The sequence below is a fragment of the Myotis davidii genome, unplaced genomic scaffold (assembly GCF_000327345.1).
Source record: "Myotis davidii unplaced genomic scaffold, ASM32734v1 scaffold209, whole genome shotgun sequence".
NCBI lineage: Eukaryota > Metazoa > Chordata > Mammalia > Chiroptera > Vespertilionidae > Myotis > Myotis davidii.
In genome coordinates, this window is record NW_006300047.1 from 2,258,493 (window position 1) to 2,280,905 (window position 22,413).

The 22,413-nt window shown below is 52.4% G+C and overlaps 1 protein-coding gene across 3 annotated transcripts in view; it reads right to left on the bottom strand.

The window, feature by feature from the left end:
• Positions 1–2,980: 2,980 nt before the first annotated feature.
• The window catches only part of CIITA (class II, major histocompatibility complex, transactivator), a 42,736-nt gene continuing 23,303 nt past the window's right edge, over positions 2,981–22,413 (bottom strand). For 2 of the 3 annotated variants that reach the window (XM_015572146.1, XM_006776294.2), the window contains exons 7-20: positions 21,651–21,803; positions 21,047–21,190; positions 20,011–20,166; positions 19,387–19,455; positions 16,703–18,353; positions 15,654–15,812; positions 14,834–14,905; positions 11,469–11,549; positions 10,824–10,916; positions 8,324–8,410; positions 5,732–5,815; positions 5,469–5,552; positions 4,666–4,762; positions 2,981–3,656 (exon numbers count right to left, since the gene is read on the bottom strand). In XM_015572146.1, the coding sequence (XP_015427632.1) occupies positions 4,687–4,762; positions 5,469–5,552; positions 5,732–5,815; positions 8,324–8,410; positions 10,824–10,916; positions 11,469–11,549; positions 14,834–14,905; positions 15,654–15,812; positions 16,703–18,353; positions 19,387–19,455; positions 20,011–20,166; positions 21,047–21,190; positions 21,651–21,803 (2,909 nt within the window). In that variant the 3' untranslated portion in view covers positions 2,981–3,656; positions 4,666–4,686. Of the gene's footprint in view, positions 3,713–4,665; positions 4,763–5,468; positions 5,553–5,731; positions 5,816–8,323; positions 8,411–10,823; positions 10,917–11,468; positions 11,550–14,833; positions 14,906–15,653; positions 15,813–16,702; positions 18,354–19,386; positions 19,456–20,010; positions 20,167–21,046; positions 21,191–21,650; positions 21,804–22,413 lie in introns of all 3 variants that reach the window. The other variant, XM_015572145.1, reaches the window with a different exon arrangement.

The window sequence follows — 22,413 nt, forward strand, 5'->3', positions numbered from 1 at the left end:
AGAACCACTGGTTTAAAAGATGCAAGCACTTGAGGCCTGACCATTGTGGCTCAGTGGTTGAGCATCACAGTTCAATTCCCGGTCAGGGCCCAGGTTGCCAACTTGATATCTCCAGCAGGGGGCATGTAGGAGGCAACTAACCAATGATTCTCATTAATGTTTCTATCTCTCCCTCTTCCTTCCTCTCTGAAACCAATAAAAAAAACTTTTTAAAAAAGATGCATGCACTTGAAATCCACTAAACATGAGATTGTGCCATCAACATATAGTGTGATTCCAGACAGCATATGCCCAGATTCCTGTGAGCAACACTTCCCCTTCCGACAGGTGGGGCTCGGGAGCAACTCCAGTACACTGTGCCCGTGGCCACCAGGAGACCCTCCAAAAAAGTCAAAAGGCAGCCTTGCATCTTGACTGCCTCCTTTGTAGGGGTGTGACCTTAGGCAAGTATATCTACTGTGAAAGGCCCACTTCCCAAGACAGTTTTTGCATTAATGAGGTGCCCCTCTGGGCTGAGAGAGCTCCACACCAGGACTCACCGCTTGGCAAGCAGACTGGGTTACAACCTCTATTTATCCCCATGTCCAGTGCCTTTGTGCAGTGCACAGATTGCCCAACCATACCTAGCAGCCTGCCCAGAGGTTTTTAAAATTTTACTAAAATGCAAGACTTACCAGAGCATCTTATTCACCACTGTGTACTCGGTACCTATTTGTGGAACGAATAAAGCAAAGTTGTGGCAAGGCTTATTTGTTCATTCCATGATCGTTTATTGAGCACTTACTATGTGCTGGCACTTTGCTGGGAGCAGAGGGCACAGCAATGAACAAAGTAGACAATTTGCCTGCCCTCCTGGAGCTCACATCCTAGGATAAGAGCAGACAGCACAACAAGTAAGTGTGGAAAAGATAAACGTGATGAGGTTAGAGAGTGGGGGGCGGTGTGTGCGTGTGTGTGTGTGTGTGTGTGTGTGTGCTGTTTCATGGAGTGATCTGGCACACCTTCCTAGGGGGCTTCCCCCCCAAAATATATTATTGCCTGGCTTCTACAGGGTCTGAAAGTTTTATCATTGCCAGAAGCCAATTCCAGCATGTCAGCAGGGCTGAATCATCTGAAGTGGCAAGGGTATTTCCCCAAACCTGAAGAGGGATGATTGCTTGCTGCCAGAGAGCTAAGGGCATCTCAATCTACATGTTATTGTCCCCTGTTGGCCAAACACCTGAACAGCCATAGGCTAATTCCCCCAAACTGACTATGCTTCTGTACCCTTTGAAACCTTACCCTTTGAAGTGTATTATCTCCACCTTGCCTTAGGGGAAATTGTGTTGATAAAAGCAAGGGTCCTAGGCAAGGAGGCAGCCTTCAGTTCCTTTAGCTGAAGGTCCTCTGACCCCCAATGCCTTTCAAAATGATATCTCATCTCCGGACTCTTTATTAGTCTCTGGATTCCTATGTCATCTACATGCAGCCCCTTCTCCAGATTCCTGAACTCTTCTTGATGCTGGGACGTGAGCACCAGCATAAATGGCGTCCCGAACTGGGGTTTTCTGAACCCTGGAAGCACCACTACCTTCTGATGAGGAAGGTGCCTGACACAAAATGAGAATCAATTCTAATATTTATTGAGCACGTATTATGTCCCTCGCACTGTGGCGAGTGCTTTGCGTGTATCAACTCATTTACCAAAGGGGAGCTGTCATTTAAAATCATTGCTATGCATAATTACAGCCTCAGAGCAGACCCAAAGCAGGGAGTACAGCAGTGCTCTCTCTGTCTGGCCAAGGGTGCGGTAGACGCCTCAAGTAGAGGGGTACTGGCTTGGCGCTCACCCCTGTGAGCATAAATGGGAGTGTCTTGTGGACTCCACAAAGTCCATAAATGCAGGGAAACCCGAGGGGCAGTGCCCAAGCTATTTAAAGCCCAAACCTGGGTCAGGACACCTGATGCCCTCTGCAGCTTCGCCAAGGCGGAAGGCACCGTCTCTCTGCAAGGACTGCCAACCAGGCAGCTGTGTCTCAACCCCTTCCCCCGCCCCCACCCCGACTCCCAGTTGCTGGGAAGAGACGAGTTTGGGCCCAGGTGTCAGGGCTGTGCACTAGAGCTGAACAGACAGCTCCCACGGCTGCCAAAGCCAAGTCATCTCAAACCAGGCTTCTGACCGAGCAGGCCATGCCCCAGTGACAACGACGACGGGCGAGCTGGCAGCTCTCTGGGTAGAAAGCAAAGCTGCCAAGGCCCTTCCAAGCTTGCGTTGGCCGAGGCAGAATCCAGCTGGGCTGGGAACGGCTCTCAGGATGCAGGGGGTCAGAGGCAGAGGGAAGCACTCCCTCTGCGAGGCTCAAGGTGCGTAGACCTTGCTGCTCCCCTAATAATGAATGTCCCACTGAATCTTAGGACGCCACAAAGAAAATCCTTTCTGGAAGGACAGGACTTGGGCCAAGGCAGACTTGTGTGTGTGTGTATGTGTGTGTGTGTGTGTGTGTGTGTGTGTGTGTGTGTGTGTGTGTGTGTTCGCGCAATGTGGGAGGGGGAGAGAGTGACAGCCCAAAGTATGTGACAGAAGAGGTGCGGTGTGACTCCTAAGGCTGGGTTATAAGAAGGATACAACTTCTCTCTGTTCTCTCTCCTCTCTTCCCCTCTCTCCCCCCCCCTCTTCCTTTTCGGGTGACCCCCCTACAACCCAGCCACCACGCTATGAGGAGACCCAAACTAGCCCCCATGGAGAGGCCCCCCGCCGACCCTCCCTTAGAGGAGCCAAGGTCCCCAGCCACCAGCCAGCATCGAGTGAGCGAGCCTTCCGATGACCCCAGCAGACGCGGAGTTGGGCAGAAACGAGCCCTACCCAACAACAGGTGTGCGAGCAGAATAAGAGTGTGTGTTGTTTGAAGCCACTACATTTCGGGGTGGTTTGTGATGCAGTAGATCAGTGGGCACACCAACAGGGTAATCATGCTATCAACTCAAACACTGGACCTGCCTGTGGGGTTGAGTGAGTCATTTATAATGTAGTGAAGAGGCACAAACGAAGGCAAGAGGCAGGCACGCTCCAGTCGCCCCCGCCCGCCCCTCCATTAGTGTACCATCAGTTGCTTCCAGCTAAGGTCCAGTGCGTCTGGCCTGGCCTGGCCCGGCTTGGGCCTCGGCCAACAAGTTTAATGCAAACCGTGAGTCCCACAGACAGAGAGCAGCTGCCTCAGAGTCAGTTGCAGCTTGGATCCGGTTCCCCTCTGGGACCCTCAAAGCGCCGAGCGTGCCCCGTTAGGACAGCAGCCTGGAGAAGTGCTTTCTCCCCAGCCTGGCGGGGCCCTGCGGAGGCGGAGACATGCTGCCTCGGTTCCTCTCTCTGGCGGCTTCTGGAGTGTCCCGTAGAAAATGCGCCAGGGCTCCTGGGTGGACGGCAGCTGCCATCAGGCACCCACCTGTCTACCAGGGCTGCAGCGGCTGTGTAGGGCTGGCATCAACCTGGGCCCCGAAGGAGCCTGGAGCCGGGCCTGGGTCTGTCGGGGTAGCAGGCCATGGGTCCTTTCCGTAGCCGGCAGGACTGGGTGCCAGGACCCTGAGGCTCGTAGGATATGACCTGAGAAGAGCTGTGTCCACAGATAACCAGTTCAAGGTCCAGCGTGGTCCGTGTCCTTGGAGAAGGGTCGGTGGGGGGTCTGGAGAAGGGATAGGTCAGGAAGCTTTAGGACACGTGGAGAGAGTGTTGTCGAGACTAGGGACAGAAGGGATGGTGGGAAGGGAGGACGAGACAGAGGGTTTGGAGGGGGACCGCACAGGTTGGAGGAGCAGGGAGGTGGGAGGACAGTCATCTGCCAGTGAGAGGCAGGGAACACACAAAGCAAGTTCCGATCAGGACGATCGATCAGAGACATGGGGCCACCAACAGGCTGACACAGCAGCACACAGGGTTTGGGAGTCCCCAAAGGAACATCTTCCCAATGCTAACGCTGTGGGATGCGGATGGCCCCAGTCTCTAAGCCTGACCACAGGGAGGGCCCTCAGGGAGGGTTCTCAGGGTTCAAGCTACAAAGCCTTTAGAACACCTCCACCAAGCCCAGCGCAGAGGTGGGGGGGGAGGGGAGGGGCTAGGTCAGTGATGGCGAACCTTTTGAGCTCGGCGTGTCAGCATTTTGAAAAACCCTAACTTAACTCTGGTGCTGTGTCACATATAGAAATTTTCAGTCTCTAAGCCTGACCACAGGGAGGGCTCTCAGGGAGGGTTCTCCGGGCTCAAGCTACACAGCCTTTAGGACACCTCCACCGAGCCCAGCGCAGAGACAGGGAGGCCCTAGGTCAGTGATAGCGAACCTTTTGAGCTCAGCGTGTCAGCATTTTGAAAAACCCTAACTTAACTCTGGTGCCGTGTCACATAAAGAAATTTTTTGATATTTGCAACCATAGTAAAACAAAGACTTACATTTTTGATATTTATTTTATATATTTAAATGCCATTGAACAAAGAAAAATCAACCAAAAAAGTGAGTTCGCGTGTCACCTCTGACATGTGTGTCACAGGTTCACCATCACTGCCCTAGGTGGTGTATGGTTCAGGGGTGGTCACCCACACCCCACCTGCTGTCCTGTCCACTTTTTGTGGATTCTGCCTTCCCAGGATGCTGACCCTAGGGGCCCTGTGGTGCTCCCCTCACAAACCTCCCCAGTTACCTTGTCCCAGGCCCAGCGGGGTCATCCCAGGCTGATCCGGGAGTCCAGCTGCTGCAGATGTTCCAAGACACCAAAAGGGATGGTGGGTGTCCACAGCCTGCAGTGGGGCATGGGACACAGAGGCCAGGTTAGAGGAGTGAGCGTGACCTGAGCCCCCCACATAGCCGCTCCCAAATCTCTCCTCTTATCAGCCGGGGACCTTGAGGACTTCCCAGCTGGCAAAACCAGACCTGTGTGGGGGTATGAGGACAGCAGAGGCCTAGGAACCCCAAAACCCCTTCTTTAGACTTTTGGTTCTGATGCTGACTGGCTGTATGACTTCAAAAACATTGGCTAAACTCTGTGCCTTATTCTTCTCCACTGTAAAATGGGTCTATATGATCCACCTTATCCCTCTTAGAAGATGTAAGTGTTTATGTACATGAACGTGCTCTGAAAGTGTATAAAGTACCAGCATTGGACATTAGACAACATGGCGCTATAATAAAAAGTTTGAGCCATATGAAATTGCCGTTTTTGTAGGTCAACATGGTTTATACAGGCAATTTCGTATTGTTCGACCCAACATATTAAGCATTTTAATTTACCAAGTACTGTGCTAACTGCTTTTTAAGTCTTGTCTAATTTAAACCTCACAAAACTGCTTGGGGCAAATATTATTACCACTGCCCTTTTGCAGATGAAGACGCCGAGGCCAGAGGGGTGACGTGTCCTGCTTGCCCAAGGCCACACGCTGGTGACAGGCAGAGCAGGATTTGAGCTCAGGACTCACGGAACCACCCAGCTGGGCCACTGAGACTTACGCCAGTGTCTCCACATCAGGGCACTTTCTCAGGCTGGCCGCGAGCTGCTGGGCCCCGGCGGCTGTGAACTTGTTGTACTGGACACTGTGGGGAGAGAAACCCATCCTGGGGCCTGGCCCTCGGGACCATCCAGCCCCAGCCCGAGGCCACCACCACATGCTCGACAACCAGACCACAGCCCATTCCTGCCGGTGATGCCGGAGGGAACCCCCGTCTCCGCAGGCCCTCGCGCTACCTCCCACTGCTCAGGTTCCCATACTCACTCCAGCACCCGCAGGGACTCCATGTCCGGAAGCACATGTGCCAGGCTCTTGGCTCCCACGTCACAGATGCAGTTATTGTACAAGCTGCCGGAAACAGAAGACAGGCACGGGCTGGGTGCAGGGGGTCAGGGCCCAGGGGGATCTGCACCCCGCTGGGATTACTGCCCTACTTTACAGGGGGCAAACTGAGGCCCAGAGAGATGAGGCCACTTCTCCATGGTCATACAGTGAGTCCAAGGACGCAGCGGGACTGAGAAGTGGTAGCTTCCGTGCTGAGACTTCAGTTCAAATCCCAGTTCTGCCATCGGCTGCCTATGTGACCTTGGGCAAATTACTTAACTCCTCTGTGGCTCAGTTTGCTCCTCCATAAAATGGGCATGATGGAGTCATTGTGAGGAGGAGTAAATGAGTTAATGCTGGTAAAACATAGAACAGGCCCAGTATGTGGAATGAACTAAATGTTAGCTGCGGTTATTTCACCTCCCAGGATGGACTGTGAGGGTGAAATGAGTTACTGTAGAAGGTATGACTGGCACTGAGGATAAAGGGGTGAGACAAGCCCAGTCACTGGGCTGGCTCAGGTTTCTGTGGTGTAGTCACAGCCACCATCTGCAGTGTTGAAAATAGCACGACGGATGTCACTGAGGCTGACTTAAGCTGTACACTCATTACTAAGCATCCTTTCAACAAGCCAGCTACTGCCGTGGTTCTAATCTCAAGGCCATGACTTTGCCACGACAGCCTCGGGGCTACACTGCGGGGCTGCCTGTAAAAGCAGCAGGTCTACACTGCAGCAAAGTGGATTCAGGCTAAACTCCAGCATCCCCTGATGTCATGAGTTGGCTGCTGCCAGGACAGGCACCAGGAAAGGGGCTTTGCAGTCTGTGTCTGGGGCAGGGCTTAGAACCCAGGAGGCCCATATTTCATTCTTGCCAAGAAGCACATGTTCATAGTTTGAATATTACTGAGATACTGAGATCTAACAATCAGTGGGGTGTCATAACCTGCAGTGTTTTGTCCTCTGAAAGATGTCTTACAACAAATAGCATCTTAGATTCCATGACATGAGGTTTCTTTAAGCATCAGTCGGATCAGGTGTCACCTCCATAGGCCCCACCTGCTTCTTCCTTCACCGTCGAAAAACTCCAAACCCCCTCCTCACCTACGAGGGCTTCTATGCATGATCTGGCCTCCACTTGCCTCTCCCACCTTATCACCCAGCCTCTGTGCCTCATTCACTATGTCCAACCACAGGGGACCTCCTGGCGCTCAAAGACCCAACCTCTTTCCTACCTCGGGCCTTTGGATCTGCCGTTCCCTCTTTTTGGAATGCTTTTCTCCTAAAGTGGCCCATGGACGGGGAATGGTCACCTCCTCAGAGGCTTCCTGACCTCGCTGGTGAACTCAGTATTCCCTGTTGTAACTCCTGGGCCTCTGTTAGTCTCCTTCCCGGTATAAATCACTATTTTATTTAAAAATATTTTGCTTATGCATATGCTTACTTGCTTATGAAAGAAACTTGAAAGCAAGAACCACACCTGTTTTGCTCGTAGTTGTCTCTCTAGCTCCTAGCACAGGCTGGCCCATGGTTGAAGTGAGAGAATATTCGATGCCCTGCACAACTCTATAGGGTGCCAATCACATAGAGTAGGAGTTGCACAGTACACAACCTATACAGCTGTACCCAGTGGTCCTGAATGGAAGGATAAAGAATGGATACTTCGGTAACTCGAGGAACCAGATGCCATCTCCCCTGGAAATTTGACTCTGGCTGTCCTTGGCATGGTCTGAGGGCTGGGGAAGGAGAGGGAATTCCTCCCAGCCTGGTGAGGGAGGACAGCTGGCAATGCTGAGCTGAATGACTGGGGCTCTGGTCCAAGCTCTCAGTCCCTCACCAGGGTTCAGGCTGGAAGAAATCAAAAGCAAGAGGTGCTATGCCAAGGACCACCAGAAGGTGGCAGTATAGGCCCTGGCTGGTGTATGCGTGAGCCGAGCAGCCAAGGTTGAGGGTGGTTAGCCTTGTAGAAATCAACACCCCTCTTGCCCCTGTGGCTCAGTGGTTGAGTGTGGACCCATGAACCAAGAGGTCACGGTTCGATTCCTGATCAGGTCACGTGCCTGGGTTTCAGGCTTGATCCCCAGTAAGGGTCATGCAGGAGGCAGCTGATCAATGATTCTCTCTCATCATTGATGTTTCTATCTCCCTCTCCCTCTCCCTTCCTCTCTCTGAAATAAAATAAAATAAAAAGGCTCTAGAGAAAGCTCAGTCCTCCATCCGCTGGGAGAAGAGAATCAATATTTATTGTGCCCCAGGGCCCAGCACTGCACCAAGGGCTTTCCATAGGGCATTGGGATGGTACCCATTTTCCAGATAAAGACACAGAGGCATTGCCCAACAAGGGGTTTGTGTTCATATTGGATTTTAGATGGGTACCACCACCACCACCACCACCCCCTTCCAAAAAACAACTCTGACACAGCAGAACAGCCTGCAGTGATTGCCTCCAGGGTCCCAGCGTGGGACTTTGCAGCTGGTACAAAGGGGGCTTTCTGCCCTCCCCAAGCCCACCAGCTCAGCAGGGCCCCACTCACCTCAGCCTGAGAAGGGATGCAGCCAGTGAGGGCAGGGCTTTGGCGAGCTTGCAGGCGCCCACATCCGTGATGTTGTTCTGGGACAAGCTGCAGGGACACAGCAAGAGGGCCAACCTTGTACACCCCTCCCCACTACCTGCCTTCCCTGGGACAGAACTGAGAAACCCGCTTCTGCACAGGGTGGCCCAGAGCAGCTAAGACAGGACAATGACCTCAAGGAGAGCTGTGGGTCATCAACTGTGAAGGGCACGTGGGTAGACTGGTGGTAACTCCTAATAAATAAAAGGATACTGCTAGGCCCTGTGGCTGAGTGGGATGATGGGGGTGAGGATGCACAAGAGAGAGTGCTTTCCTGCCCACACCTGTTTTATAATTTTATAGCATCCCCTTTGAATGACTTTAAAAAAAATCTTTATTGATTTCAGAAAGGAAGGGAGAGGTAGAGAAAGACAGAAACATCACTGATGAGAGAGAACCATTGATTGGCTGCCTCCCGCAGGCACCCCCCACTGGGGATCAAGACCACAACCCAGGCCCTGGCCAGAATCAAACCTGGGACCCTTCAATCCGCAGGCCTACACTCTGTCCACTGAGCCAAAATGGTGAGGGCCCCTTGGGATGACTTTTCAGCTCTGTCACTAAGTAAGTGTTCATGTTATTTGTCTGATGGATGTGGGCTCCCCAGGCAAGGGGCCTGGTCTGTTTTTTGTTCATTACTGTATTTCTGCTGTGCTTAGAGTAACGCCATGCACATAGTAGGTGCTCAGTAAAGTTAAGTAGGGCGGTGAAATGAAGGAAAGAGAGGGGAAGGGAAAAGAGGGGGGGATGGATGGGAAAAAGGGAGGAGAAAAGAAAGGAAAGAAAAGAAGGAAGGAAGGATTAAAAGAGAAATCTGGCTTACTCAGTGTTACCTAGAACACTATAAATTACTTTGAGAATCTCAGTATCTTATAATCAAGGAATGTCTAAGTGAATTCTGGTGAATTCTGCAGCCATCCTAATCATGGTTATGAAGTGGGGTGTGGATAAATTTTGATGATACCATCTATGTTCAGTAAAAAGAAAAATATCATATTGATCTTCTTGTATCATATCCATCTCCTATTTCCCAAAGCACAGAATAGCTTTTGTTGTTAATCACCCGAGGATATTTTTTCCATTGATTTTTAGGGAGAGTGGAAGAGAAAGGGAAAGACAGAGAGAAAAACAATGATGTGAGGGGGCCCGTCCAGGGAGGAGCCTGCAACCAAGGTACATGCCCTTGACTGGAATTGAACCTAGAACTATTTGACTAGGGCCCAGAATAGTTTAAAAAAATAAAAATATACCATTTTGATAATGTTTTACTGATAAATCCTAATCTATCTCTCCTATTTCACCTCCAGAGTAATTTTCTGTCACTAAACATTGTTTACTTTTATTACTATCCTATATAATAAAAGGGTAATATGCAAATTGACCCTAATGGCAGAACGACCAGGAATGACTGGTCACTATGACATGCACTGACCACCAGGGGCCAGATGCTCAATGCAGGAACTGCCCCCTCATGGTCAGTGCACTCACACTGGGAGAGCTCCACTCAGCCACAGCTAGGTTGATGGCTGTGAGCACAGTGGCAGTGGCAGGAGCCTCTCCTACCTCCTTGGCAGCTCTAAGGATGTCCGACTGCCAGCTTAGGCCCATTCTGCCAGGAAGCGAGCCTAAGCTGGCAAGTGGACATTCCCTGAGGGCTCCCAAGCTGCCAGAGGGATGTCTGACTGCCAGCTTAGGCCTGATCCCCCGGGGAGCAGGCCTAAGCCGGCAGGTGGACATCCTCCGTGGGGTCCTGGACTGCGAGAGGGCTCAGACAGGGCTGAATTCATCCTCCCACCAGTGGATGAATTTTCATGCACGGGGCCTCTAGTATACTTTATAATTATGGCTTTATTTGTTTGTTTGCTTGTTTTTGTTTTTGTTTTAAATATATTTTATTGATTTTTTACAGAGAGGAAGGGAGAGAGATAGAGAGTTAGAAACATCGATGAGAGAGAAACATCGATCAGCCGCCTCCTGCACATCTCCTACTGGGGATGTGCCCGCAATCCAGGTACATGCCCTTGACTGGAATCGAACCTGGGACCCTTCGGTCCGCAGGCCGACGCTCTATCCACTGAGCCAAACCGGCTTCGGCTGTTTGCTTGTTTATTGTGTCTTCTCACTAGAAGACTTCTGAGGTCAGGGATGTTGCTTGTTTTGTTTAAAGCTGGATCTCTGGGGCCTAGAATGGAGCCTGCACACATTAGGTGCTCCTTAAATATTTGTTGATTAAATTAAGAAATGATTAAATGCATGAATGATTACATAAAGGAATGAATGAGTGAAAGGACGAATGAAGGAATGGATGGATGAATGATTACGTGGATCAATGACTGAAGAATGGATAAGTGAATGAAAGGATAAAAAAGCCAGCCCGCCTTGAGGGAAAATGGAGCAAGAAGGGCAGGCCCAACCCACTTACTTGAGTGTCTCCAGGGCCTTCAGCTGAGGGAAGGTGGCTGAGAGCTGTGCAACACCCTCATCCCCGATCTTGTTCTCGCTCAGTGAGTCCAGGCTGCAGGTGAAATCAGATGGGGGGCCATCAGCCAGGGAAGTCACCTGACCTTTCCCCTCCCTCCAACCCATCTGGGGCTTCCTCCCATCCCCACCCCTAGACACACCAGAGCAGATATCTATCTGCTCCTGAGCTTTTGAGAGGGAGTCTTCATCACCCAGGGGCACCAATCAGCCAGCCAGGCGACAAGGTTGTAGTTCTCAACGGACCCAAATCCCTATTTTGCTTCCTGGGAGCCCTCACAAGTTTGGGCAACTTCCTGGCAGCCTCTTGTGCCTCGATTATACCGTGGGATCCTGCTCTCTGACCCTGCTTCTCTGTGGACTGCTGGGAGCAACATGTGAGGGGAAGGTCATAAAAGGATTCGACTTAAAAAAAAGGGGGGGGGGAATTGCCATCTGTTGTCACTTCCCTACAGTGGGGTCATCTGGTCATTCACACCACCCCCATAAAGGAAGCAGCAGGACAAAGAGACACAAACTCACACAAACAGGGGCAGGGTTTGGGGACTCCAAAGCCTGAGTCACAGGTGGCTCTGGGGACTGTACTCACTCCAGATGCTGGAGGGAGGAGAAGGCCTCCAGGATCCTCACCAGTTTGGGGAAAGCCTGGGGGCCTGCGACAGGGCCCAGCCTAGGAAGCAAAGAGCAGAGGTAAGGCCCTGAAACCGTCATGGTCCCTCAATTCAGCCTCAGGGTAGGGTCCAGACAGGGCACAGAAGGCAGGCAGGCCTGTCTGAGGCCTTCTCCCCTACCCTGACTTCCCTCCCCCCAGTCCCATCAAGTGGGACCCCAAATCTGCTCTAAGATTTCAAAGTCCCTCAAGTGGCCACCTGGGGGCTCCCCAGCTTTCATCTGGGTGAGTTCTCACTCCTGCCTACATCTACATGCACACTTCTCCTGCCCTGGCCTGGTTCCCAAATGCTGACTTGAGGACCACTACCAGTCCCAAGAAAGATGGTTTGCTTATTTCCACTTGAATAACAAATAGAAGAGTTTCTTGAGCACTTATTATGTGCCAGGAATACAGTGTGTCCTTCACTCAGACTAGATCTCTTTGAATTCCACAATGACTCTGAGCTAAGAACAATTCTTGTCCCCATTTTACAGGTGGGAACTGGAGGCACAGAGAGGTTAACTAACTCACGGGAGGCCACCTAGCCTGGATGGTCATTTAGACTAGACTTGGAGAGAATGAGAAAAATAAAGACAATGGAGGGCTGCTTTGTTTTTAAGATATGGTAAACATGGAGCAGTCCTTTATTCTGAAATTATGTTCTTTGGACTTTTTTGCCATTAAAATGTTTGTTCTTTGATAAAATGATGGTGCCAGCAGGGGCTATTTGCTTGTTTTAATGAATTATACTTGATACAAATTAAGATGGTAACTGCACATAACCACTCAGAGTCACTCTGAAATACTATGTCTTTGAAACCCCAAAGTTTGGGAACCACTAGCTCCGAGAAAGGCCACGAGATAGGAGTCCAGAATCTGATTTGAGCCGAGGACCTGCCGCTTCCCTTCCCTGGGGCCTTTTGGGCAAATCCTTTCGCCTCTGCACCTCAGTCTCCTAAAATTTAGCTCCAACCTTCTGAGGTCTTTAGGATTAAGAGATTCATTCATCAAATATTGATTATTGGCCTCCTGGGTGCCAGGCCCAGAGAGCCCGCCACGGAGACAGCCGTGAACAAATCAGGCAAAAATCCCTGCCCTTGTGGAGCTGACATTCAGTGGGTAAGACAGGAAATCAAAGATATTGGTTATGCCCCTCAGGAGTGGCTCAGTGGTTGAGTGTTGACCTATGGACCAGGAGGTCAGGGTTGGAGTCCCCAGCAGGGGGCATGCAGGAGGCAGCCAATCAATGATTCATCATTAATGTTTCTATTTCTCTCTCCCTCTCCCTTCCTCTCTGAAATCAATGAAAAAATATCTTATTAAAAAATATTGGTATACTATCTGGTGTGGGGGACAATACATGATGTGGGGTGGAATTTTACTTTAAAAAATGGGGTCAGTAACCAATAAAGAAAAAAGTGGGGGCCAGAAAAGGCCTTGCTCAGTGAGAACTAGAAGACAGTGAGGGCGCCGGCCATATAGCTATCTGGGGAAGAGTGTCCTGGGCAGAAGGCACAGCCAATGCCAAGACCCAGAGACTGGGCCGTGCTTAGTAAGGTTGAAAACCAGCAAGGAGACCCACGTGACTGGAGTGGAGTGAGCAAGGGAGGGAGGGCAGGAGGTCAGGTGAGGAGGTAAGTGAGCGCGGAATCAGAGGAGAACCCTGTCTACAAGGCAGAGCCTGTGCAGGACTTTCAGCGGCCGGCCGAGCAGTCCGACCTCTGTGGGTAGGTGAGGCCTACAGGGTGCCTGGAACAGTGGCTGCCAGTCATGCACCCAGAATAATTTTTTCTTCCTTCCTTCCTTCTTTCCTCAGAACTGCCTCAGGGCTTCCGGCCTCCAGGTGGCCTGTGTCCTGGTTCTGGGCTGTTCCACCCCATGGCTGCTGTTCCCCCCAAGCACAGTTCCGATCTTGAACTAGGGGCTTTTTAAGCTGAAAATAATTCAAAGCTAGAGGAGCCCTGGGTGATTGTTTTCATACATTTCCTCTTTTTAGCAATATTTTTATCTCTGCACAAATTTAGCAACTTGTCTCTGATTGAGACAAGAAACCCGCTCCCCCTTTTTTTTCTGGGCGCAGGGGGAGCAGTGACCAGGAGAAGCAGACAGCTGTGGGTGGCCAGCTGGGAGGGAACCTTGGGCAAGTTACTCAACCTCACTGGGTCTCAGTTTCCTCATCTGTAAACTGGGAAAGGTAATTGTTAGGTCGGAGAGAGCCCATGCAGACATGTGACAAGATAATGGACTCCCCCTGGAATTTCTCACAGATCAAGAATCCGTAACAGGCCAGTGCACCAGGTAAATGGTGACTCAGATACCGGTCCCGCCCTGGAATTCCTAACAGGTCAGCTACCAGGCAGATGACGACACCTGGAAACCGTGACGACCCCACGGCGGGAACTCCCACAGCTCATGCTCCCCGCCCTCACTGAACAGCTGTATAAAAAAAAGCGCCCCCCTCCCTGTTGGCGTGAATCCACGTGCCCTCTCCTTGGGTACGTGGGTCTCCCGGGGACGCAGAAATAAACCTTTTCCTTTCTTTTCTGATTCACTGGAGTCTCTATTTCTTGCGCCGCCTCCTGAGCCACCTAACCTAACAGTAATGACTCTCTCCCAGAGTAGCTCTTGAAATTAGTGAAATAATATACAAGATGCGCTGAGTACACTGTAGGCATTTAATAAGTCCTTCCTAATCGTTAGGTGATTTTAGATTCCCTTACAAGTACCAAACACAAATTTAGCTTTTTCCTTTGTTGGAGCAAGAGCGAGGCTGCACTAACTTTTGTGACTCTGCACAAGCAATTTACATGCTCTAGGCCTCAGTGTCTCCATCTGTACAATGGGGAGATAATAACAATACCTCTGCCCTGTGTGGCCTCCCCACATGCTCATGCCCACTCCTTTCTCAAGGTTTATTGCTTTAATCACCTCCTCCAGGAAGTCCCCTGGCCTCCCCCACATCTGCACTCTCACAATCCTTGAGTTTCCTGCCACTTATTTCAGCAGGTGGCAATGGTCTCTTTACACTAGACTGCAAGCTCATTGAGGACAGTGGCCTTGTTCACTTGAGCAGGTCTGCTGAGTGAATGAATTCAAATAAGCATGTTTGCCAGGAAATGAGCCAGTTATCTTCTCTAGCCCAGAAGGGCCAAGCCCCAGCTGTCAGAAGCTAGTTTCCAGAGGGGTGGGGTGAGAGGGTAAGAATAATTCTGGGGACCCATCTCCATTCTGGTGGCACAAGCCCAGCTAATGCTGGAGAAGAAACCCCGTGGGGACCCAAGACAATCCACCCCGTTGCTTACGCAAACTCCAGCTTCTTTAAGTCCCGGATGGCGGGGAGTTCCCCGGCGATGTCTTCTGAGGAACTTCTTGTCCTGGAGAGAAGGGACGATGTTAGGCGGGAGCAGGCTCTCTGCCTGTTGCTGAGCCCCTGACTCTGTGTCCCAGGACGCCTGCCCCAATGCCCAAAATCCCCCCAAAGATTGCCTTTCTTGTGGCTACTGATGCCTCCTATTAAAAGAAAAACCTTGAGACAGGATGTTATTAAGGCATTACTGTGTGTGCCATGGCAAAGCCCAGAGTGGGCACTTCCCAGACCCACCCCAGGCAGCACAGAGTATGTGCTCAGACAATGCATGATGATGGCATGACTGAAAGACAGTTGTCCTGTGGCCAAGTTTCCTCTGCTCTCTGGACTTTAGAGCGTTGCTCTCTATAAAAATGGGTCTGATCCTGGTCCTGGCTGCCTTGAAAGGTGGCCGTAGGTGTCCCTTCTGTTACTGACTGCAGAAGGCAGCTCAGCTCATTAAAATCTCTTAGCAAAGAAGAGTATGCACATCCCTGGCTTTAGCTGAGAAAGAATGAGGTACATGATGGCGAGTTTTGTACGGGACCAAGTGAAAGTTCTGGGGGCTCTGCATTGAGAGATTCTGGTAGCTGGGGACCAAGTGAAAGTTCTGGGGGCTCTGCATTGAGAGATTCTGGTAGCTGTGGCCCAGGGCGAGGGCCCGGGGTGTCCCAAAGGAGAGGATGCCTTGGAAGTGCTAGTGGCAAACTTGATCTCGGGTCCTATAGGCCTTCCACTTGCAGGGCCTGGACCACCTCCCTCCCCTTCCCCCTCACCTCTGGATCTGCACAAGGTTGCCCAGGTCTTCCACGTCCTTCACGGAATTGGCTTTGAAAGGCTCAATAGTGAACTTCTCTTCCACCGCCTGGAGTAGCTTGGCCTCCCCATGCTGTTGTAGGGACTCCCACAGCCCCACCGTGTCACTCAAGGCGGCCCTGTGGAAGGAGGGCCTCAGACCCATGCACAGTGACGGGGCTAGACCATAATGAAGGGGCAGCTTCATGAAGGGACCTCTTACGTATTCAGATACTTTCCTCTCTCAGCTTAACCCCTACCTCCTCCAGAAAGCCTCAATGACTACTCCAGCCCTTATTGATTTTTTTTTTCCAAATCTCTGAGTGGTTTTGTTTCCCTTTTTGCTTTGACTACTAGGAAGCTCAGTGCTAAATTCTTGATTGAACCACTACAATGATGTAGGACCTTACAGCTTGGCTAAAGTCTATTTATGGGTAAGGTGGGAGGGAGTCTCTAGAGATTAGGCTGAAGTGATTAAACAGATCACAGAAGGATTTAAATGAGCCAAATTAAGGAATTTAAACTTCATCCTGAAGGTACTGGGATACTTCTAAAGAGTTGTAAGTATGACCAGATTCAAGTTCTGGGAAGATTGCTCTGATGGTTAAATATGGTGAAGTGGAAGAGGACAGAATGGATGGAAGTAGGGAAATTGAGGGAAGGCTGTGGCTTTAATCCAATCATGACAGAATGGTGGCCTGATAGGGGTGGAGAGAAAACAAATATGAAGCTCAATCAGTCTTAGATTCTAGACATGGCCCAGTGCCTGGCCTACAGGCACCTTCAAATATTGGTTGAAAGAATGAAGCTGCCCCTCACTGGGTGTCTGGATGATCTTGGCAAACTGCTGGCCCTCTCTGAACTTCAGCTTCATCTTAAAAACTGAGGGAATCACTTCTGCCCGCCTCCCCACCCCGCCCCTGGCTGCTGTGCATTCTACAGGAGACCCCATAGCATGAACTCAGCATGGTAGCAAGACCACAGCAGGTGCTCCATGCAAAGAAGCTGCTTCCCTATCCCCTGACCCCACCTGAACTGGGTGACACAGCTGAGTCCCACGAGACTCCTGAGTCCAGAGGGGTCAATGCCAGTCCTGCGGAGGTCCAGGGAAAAGTCACGGTCCGCTGTCTCCAGGGTCCTGCCCAGGATGTGGGTGTCCGGAGGTGTAAGCCGGGTACCCAGGAAGGAGAGGTTGTCGGGGAGCCCCTGCACCACATGCCGCCAAAGGCCAGCGTCCAACGCCTCGTGGGTACAATGCAGCAGCTCCAGCAGCCGCCTGGCCTGCAGCAACCCTGGCTGCAGTCGCTTCAGGTACTTGGTGAGCGCCTTCTGCTTCCTATCCACCACACTGGCCACCACCGGCCCGGCCAGGGCTCCCAGGCAGCGGGCACGAGGCTGGAAGACCAGCCCAGCCAGAAAGCGTGGCATGCCCTCCAGCCAGTTGTCATAGGGCCTCTTCTTCCTCGGGGTCAGTGCCAAGTACTGCGGCAGCTCCTTGTCCTTGATCTCACTGCTCAGGGCCAGCCACAGGGCCGCCAGGAAGCACTGCAGGAGGAAGCTGGGGAAGGCCAGCTCGGTCTCTGGAGCCCCAGGGCAAGGCTGCACCAAGCCTTTGGCCACAGCCCAGGCCCTCACCTTCTCTGGGAGCTGGTCCTCCCGCAGGGCGCTGTGGTGTCTGCGGCCCAGTTCCCAGGCCAGCCTGGCCATGGTCTCCAGGGCCCCAGGGGGGCTGTCACGGACCGCTGGGCCTAGCAGGCCAACATAGAGTCCCGTCAGTGTGGAAGGCAGCTCGACCTCCTCTCCCAGCTCCAGGAGGGCCTCCGAGAGCTGGCACACGGCCCGGCACACAGTGGGGCTGTGGCTGTGGCTGAGAAGAAGGGGCTGGCCCCGGAGGAGCGCCGCGGCTCTTTCCTGGTGGTGAGTGGCCCCCAAATGTTCAAAGTAGCGCTCCACGTAGGTCTCAGCCTGCTGGGCCGAGAAGCCGGCCATCTGGAACAGGGTGTCCGCCTTGCTCAGGCTCTGAGCCAGGCGGCCCCGGGACCGGGCCGTGACCAGCAGGGTGCAGCCTCGCAGCAGCTTGCGCTGGAGGAGGCCGGCCAGCAGCCCTCGGAGGGAGCTGGGCTCCGCCGCCGACATGGGTCCACATGTACTGGGCAGGAGGCCGTCTTGGGCTTCGAGCTCCTCAAAGGCATCCAGGATGAGCAGGAGGCGGTCAGGCCTCCTCAGGATGTGACCAAAGACCTCACTGTCCCCCGGCAGTGGCTGCGGGCCCAGGGAGAAGAGCAGATCCTGCAGGCGGTAGGTGTCCCCTGGTCGGTCCACACAGTGGCAGGGCAGGTAGAAGACGAAGTCGTACTGTGGCAGCTGGCCACAGGCCCAGGCCCGGCTCACTGCCCGGGCCCAGTGGCTCTTCCCCTGTCCTGCCTTGCCCAGCACAGCAATCACCTGTGTCTCACGCGGCCGCCGGCAGTCGCTAGCAGCAAGCAGCACCCCAGCCAGACCCCCGCGGGCTGGCTGCTGCTCTGCCCAGTCCAGGATGACCAGTTCCCTCTCCAGGCTCTTGCTGCTGCTCCTCTCCAGCCGGGCCCTCATCAGGTCCACCTCCACCAGGATGTCCTCCGGGCCTGCGGGCTTGGCCTGGTACTTGTCCCGTAGTGAACGGCAAAACTGCTCCACGCTCTCTGCAAAGCCAAGGGATGTGTGGGGTGAGGGGAGGCTGCTAGTGGCAGGACTGGCCCCCAGGAGGGCAGCCAAGAGGCCAGCGCGGCCACCATCACTAGCTTCTTCGTTCGTCCTCCACACAATCTTTACCAACTACCTTCTTTATTAGCTGCCTCGCTGTTAATGTAATACTCATTCATTCCCTCATCTTCTCACTCATTTACCTTTCCACTCCTTCATTTGCTCACTAACCTCCTTCTTTCCTCACTCACAATAGGGAGGACATTGGTGGGTGTTAAGAGTTAAGATTGTGAAATCCAGGTGTCTGGTTCAAATCCCAGCTCTACCACTTATTAGTGTATCTTGAGCATGTTATAGACCTGCTATGCCTCAGTTTCCTCATCTGTAAAATGGGGGTAATATGAGGGTTGTTTGTGATGTTAATGATTTCATATAGAAGATTACTGGGAACAGAGTAAGCACTTAACTAAGTTGGCTATTCATTATTTGCTCTTCCATTCTCACCTTCTATTCTATACCCATCCACCACTTATTAGTATATCTTGAGCATGTTATAGACCTGCTATGCCTCGGTTTCCTCATCTGTAAAATGGGGGTAATATGAGGGTTGTTTGTGATGTTAATGATTTCATATAGAAGATTACTGGGAACAGAGTAAGCACTTAACTAAGTTGGCTATTCATTATTTGCTCTTCCATTCTCACCTTCTATTCTATACCCATCATCAACTTCTTCCATCCCCTCACTCAGTCACCCACTCTTCTTTCCTTCGTTCTCTCAGCCTTGCAAACAAGATGCAGCACTAGTGTGGGCTTGTTGAGGGGTAGGTCTTTAATAAGTATTACTTAAGTTTGAGTGCCAGAATGAATGCTGATATGATGGCAGAATCAAATGAGTGAATGAGTGAATGAATGAATGAGTATGCCAACATAAGCAGTTGAATAAATGTTGAGTGAATGAGTGAAGTAAAGCCAGCCAGATTTGGGCTCCCGCCTCCAACACCCAGGGCAGAGGGACCCTGCTACCACTCACCAGGATATTTGGGGAGCTTGCTGGAGACCTTGCGAGCTGCCCGGCATTTGGCGGGGGACATCTCATCCTCTGGAGACGAAGAAGACGGTGTCAGAATTAGGGTGAGGAGTAAGTACCCTAGCATCTTCCTCCCTCTGAGCATTCAGACCTCTGAGTATGCAGAAGTATGCAGAGGGTAGAGCCCACACGGGCTGGAGAGCAAGGGGGTGTCACAAGGTGGGGACTTGAGGTTGTATCCTGCTCAAAGATGTCTTCCGTTGGCCAGCTTTACTTTTAAAACATTGTTTTCATCAATGTTTTTAAAAATCACAAGATGTAAAAAATCAGGATTTCCAGATCCTGCTGACAATTCAGAAGATCTGGCCACACTGGGCTTTCCTGCCAGGTGAGAAGCTGGTAAAGGCTGGTGGCCTGGTTTAGGTGGGACATGGATTCTCCAGCTGTCCCCCTCGCCCACCCTCCCAGGCCCTCCACTCCCTGGACACCTTCCCGGCCCTGTTTACATAAACTCAGCCTGCTTGTCCCCGCAGGCAGCTGGGTGTGGGCCTGATCGTCTGCAGCAATTCTTCTCCCCTGGGCCTGAATCCTGCTTCCAGTGCCTCTCACAGGCCCTGAGCCCCTTACCTGTTATGTTTGCACGGGCGGTCAGGGCTGGCTCTGGCATGCTGGGAAGGTCAGCTGCAGCCGGGGCGAAGGGGCTGGTGGAGCCAGGCCGGTCTGGGGACTTTGGGAGGCTGGGGATAGCTGGGCTGCTGGAAGGGGGTGCTTGGGGCATCTCGCCTACATTAGTTGGGAAGGAAATATAAGAACAACCAGATGCCCATCCAGGAACCCAACTGAGTCACCCCACCTCAGATCAGCCTGTGGGGCTTGGGAGTCTGGGGAGAGGAAAAGAGAACTTTCAAAGGACAACATTTCAGGATGGAGTTGAAGAAAAAGCTCTGGAGTTACATCTAGCTCCTGAAACCTTGGTTTCCCCATCTGTGAAATGGACACAATTAGCTCAGAGAGAGCTTAGGTCAGCGTTCATTTTCCTAGATGCCCCAAATGTCCCCCTGCTTCTGGGGAACCTGTGCCTTACACATACATTGGCAATGCGACCTTCAAAGGATGCTCTTCAATTGAGTGGAAGTGTACCCCAGGTCTTGTTCTCTCTCCCACCTCTGAGAGCCAAACATGCCTTCCCCTGGGCAATTCACAGCCCATCATTGTGGCCGACAGAATGGATCATTTTACTAATCATGAAACAAGGTAATTCAGAGAAAGCTGTGCAAGGATGCACACCAAACTGCTCACCAGGTTTTACTAAAAGAGTGAAGGAGAGACTCAGTGACCCTTATAAGCATCTCTTATTGTTTGACTTTTTAATGCACATGTATTGATGTAGCTTAAAAATATAATAATGTTTAATAGTGTGGGGGAAAGAAGGAAAAACCAAGGCTTAGTGGGGAAAAGGGGTCCTTGAAGGCCACTCAGCCATTCAGTGGGTCCCTCACCCAGACCCCCTTGGGAGCTCTGCTCCTCTACTTTGATTCTTGGGAAATGGAGTCAGAGAGGAGGGAGGATCATGAAAGGGTCCTAGGCTGCACCTGCCACATGCCTGGGAGGAGGGAGTAGTCAGGTAGCAGGGCGGGGGTGGGGCGAGGCCTCCCTCACTCACCTTGGTAGATGAGTATACTGGACACCTCTGTCCCGGCTCCTGCGATTTGCCAGAGCCCCTGGGGCAGAGCAGGGAGGGTGGGGATGATGTGGATGGACCCAGCAGGGAGACCCAGGCAGCTCAGCAAGGAACTGGAGGGGGGCGCTGCAAGAGACCAAGGCAGTGAGGCGCGACCCTCTGCAGCACCTGTGTTTGTAATCCTGCTTTGTGCTTATCTGATTAGTATCTGACTCTCTTCCTAACGGGCTCCAATCTCCCGAAGAGCAGCAGCGGTGTCTGCCTGGCCCACGGCAGTGTCCCTGGCACCTGGCAGAGTGGTTGGCACAGAGAGTGCTCCTTCCACAGTGGATGGATGCACTGGCTGGCGGGCGAATTCTCTAACTGGTGGGGATTCCCTGCTGTGCCTCCCGGGGTGTGGGGGGGCGGGGGGGGGACGACCAGTTTTCTGGCGCAGACTGACTGATGGGAACCCAGGATGGGACTGGCTGGGACGGGAGTGGGTGACACTGGCTGGGTTCCGGATTCTGTCCCTGGTGGGCCCTGCCTTCGTCACTCCTCTGGCACAGGGAGGGGGAAGCCCTCCTTCTCCCAGCCCCTCACCTACCAGGCGTCAGGATGGTTTCCTCCAGTTGGGTCTGGACGGATGTCGGCTCCTTGTTGAACAGAGCAAGGGGTGATGGGCAGGGCAGAGCCGAGGAGTCACTCAATGGCCCCACCAGGAAAGTGCCAGTCATCATGGGCGCAGTCACGGGCTCGGCTGTGTGGAAGGCCGTGTTAGAGGCTGCGTGGGATCTAAGTGGGTGCCTGGAGGGGCCTTCCTGGGGTGGGAGCACTCTGGAAGCAGAGCAGATCGCTCTCCTGGCAGTTGGAGGAAACTCCCGTCTGCTTCTCAGCCCTGGGCAAAGCTGGTTTGATCAGCAACTACTCTGTACCCAGTAGCCAGGCCCCTGTCCCCAGCCCTCTCCTGAGCCTGGGCCCTTAGAGCTTCCTGAGATGGAGACTCGTGATGGCCCCATTGAGCCACTGAGGCAGGACAGACCTGTACGCAGGCTGCTGGCCCAGAGCTCCCAAGGGGCCCCAAGCACTTCCCAAAGAAGAGTGGTTGTACCCCCATCAGACTGGGGCAGGGGTGTAATGGGGAGATCGAAGAGGGTAGAGACTTGCTTCCCCCATTCGATTGGGAGCTCCCCGAAGACAGGGACTGCTTCTCCATTACCCTGGGATCTTCATGGGCAGGACCCCTACCTCCCTGAGTTCAGGGACTAGGCTTCCTCCATCAGACCATGAGCCTTTCATTCCTCAGTCTGTTCCCCAGGGACTGGTCTTTCCACCTTTGTAATAACAACTGGGTGGGAGGAGGGAGGGGG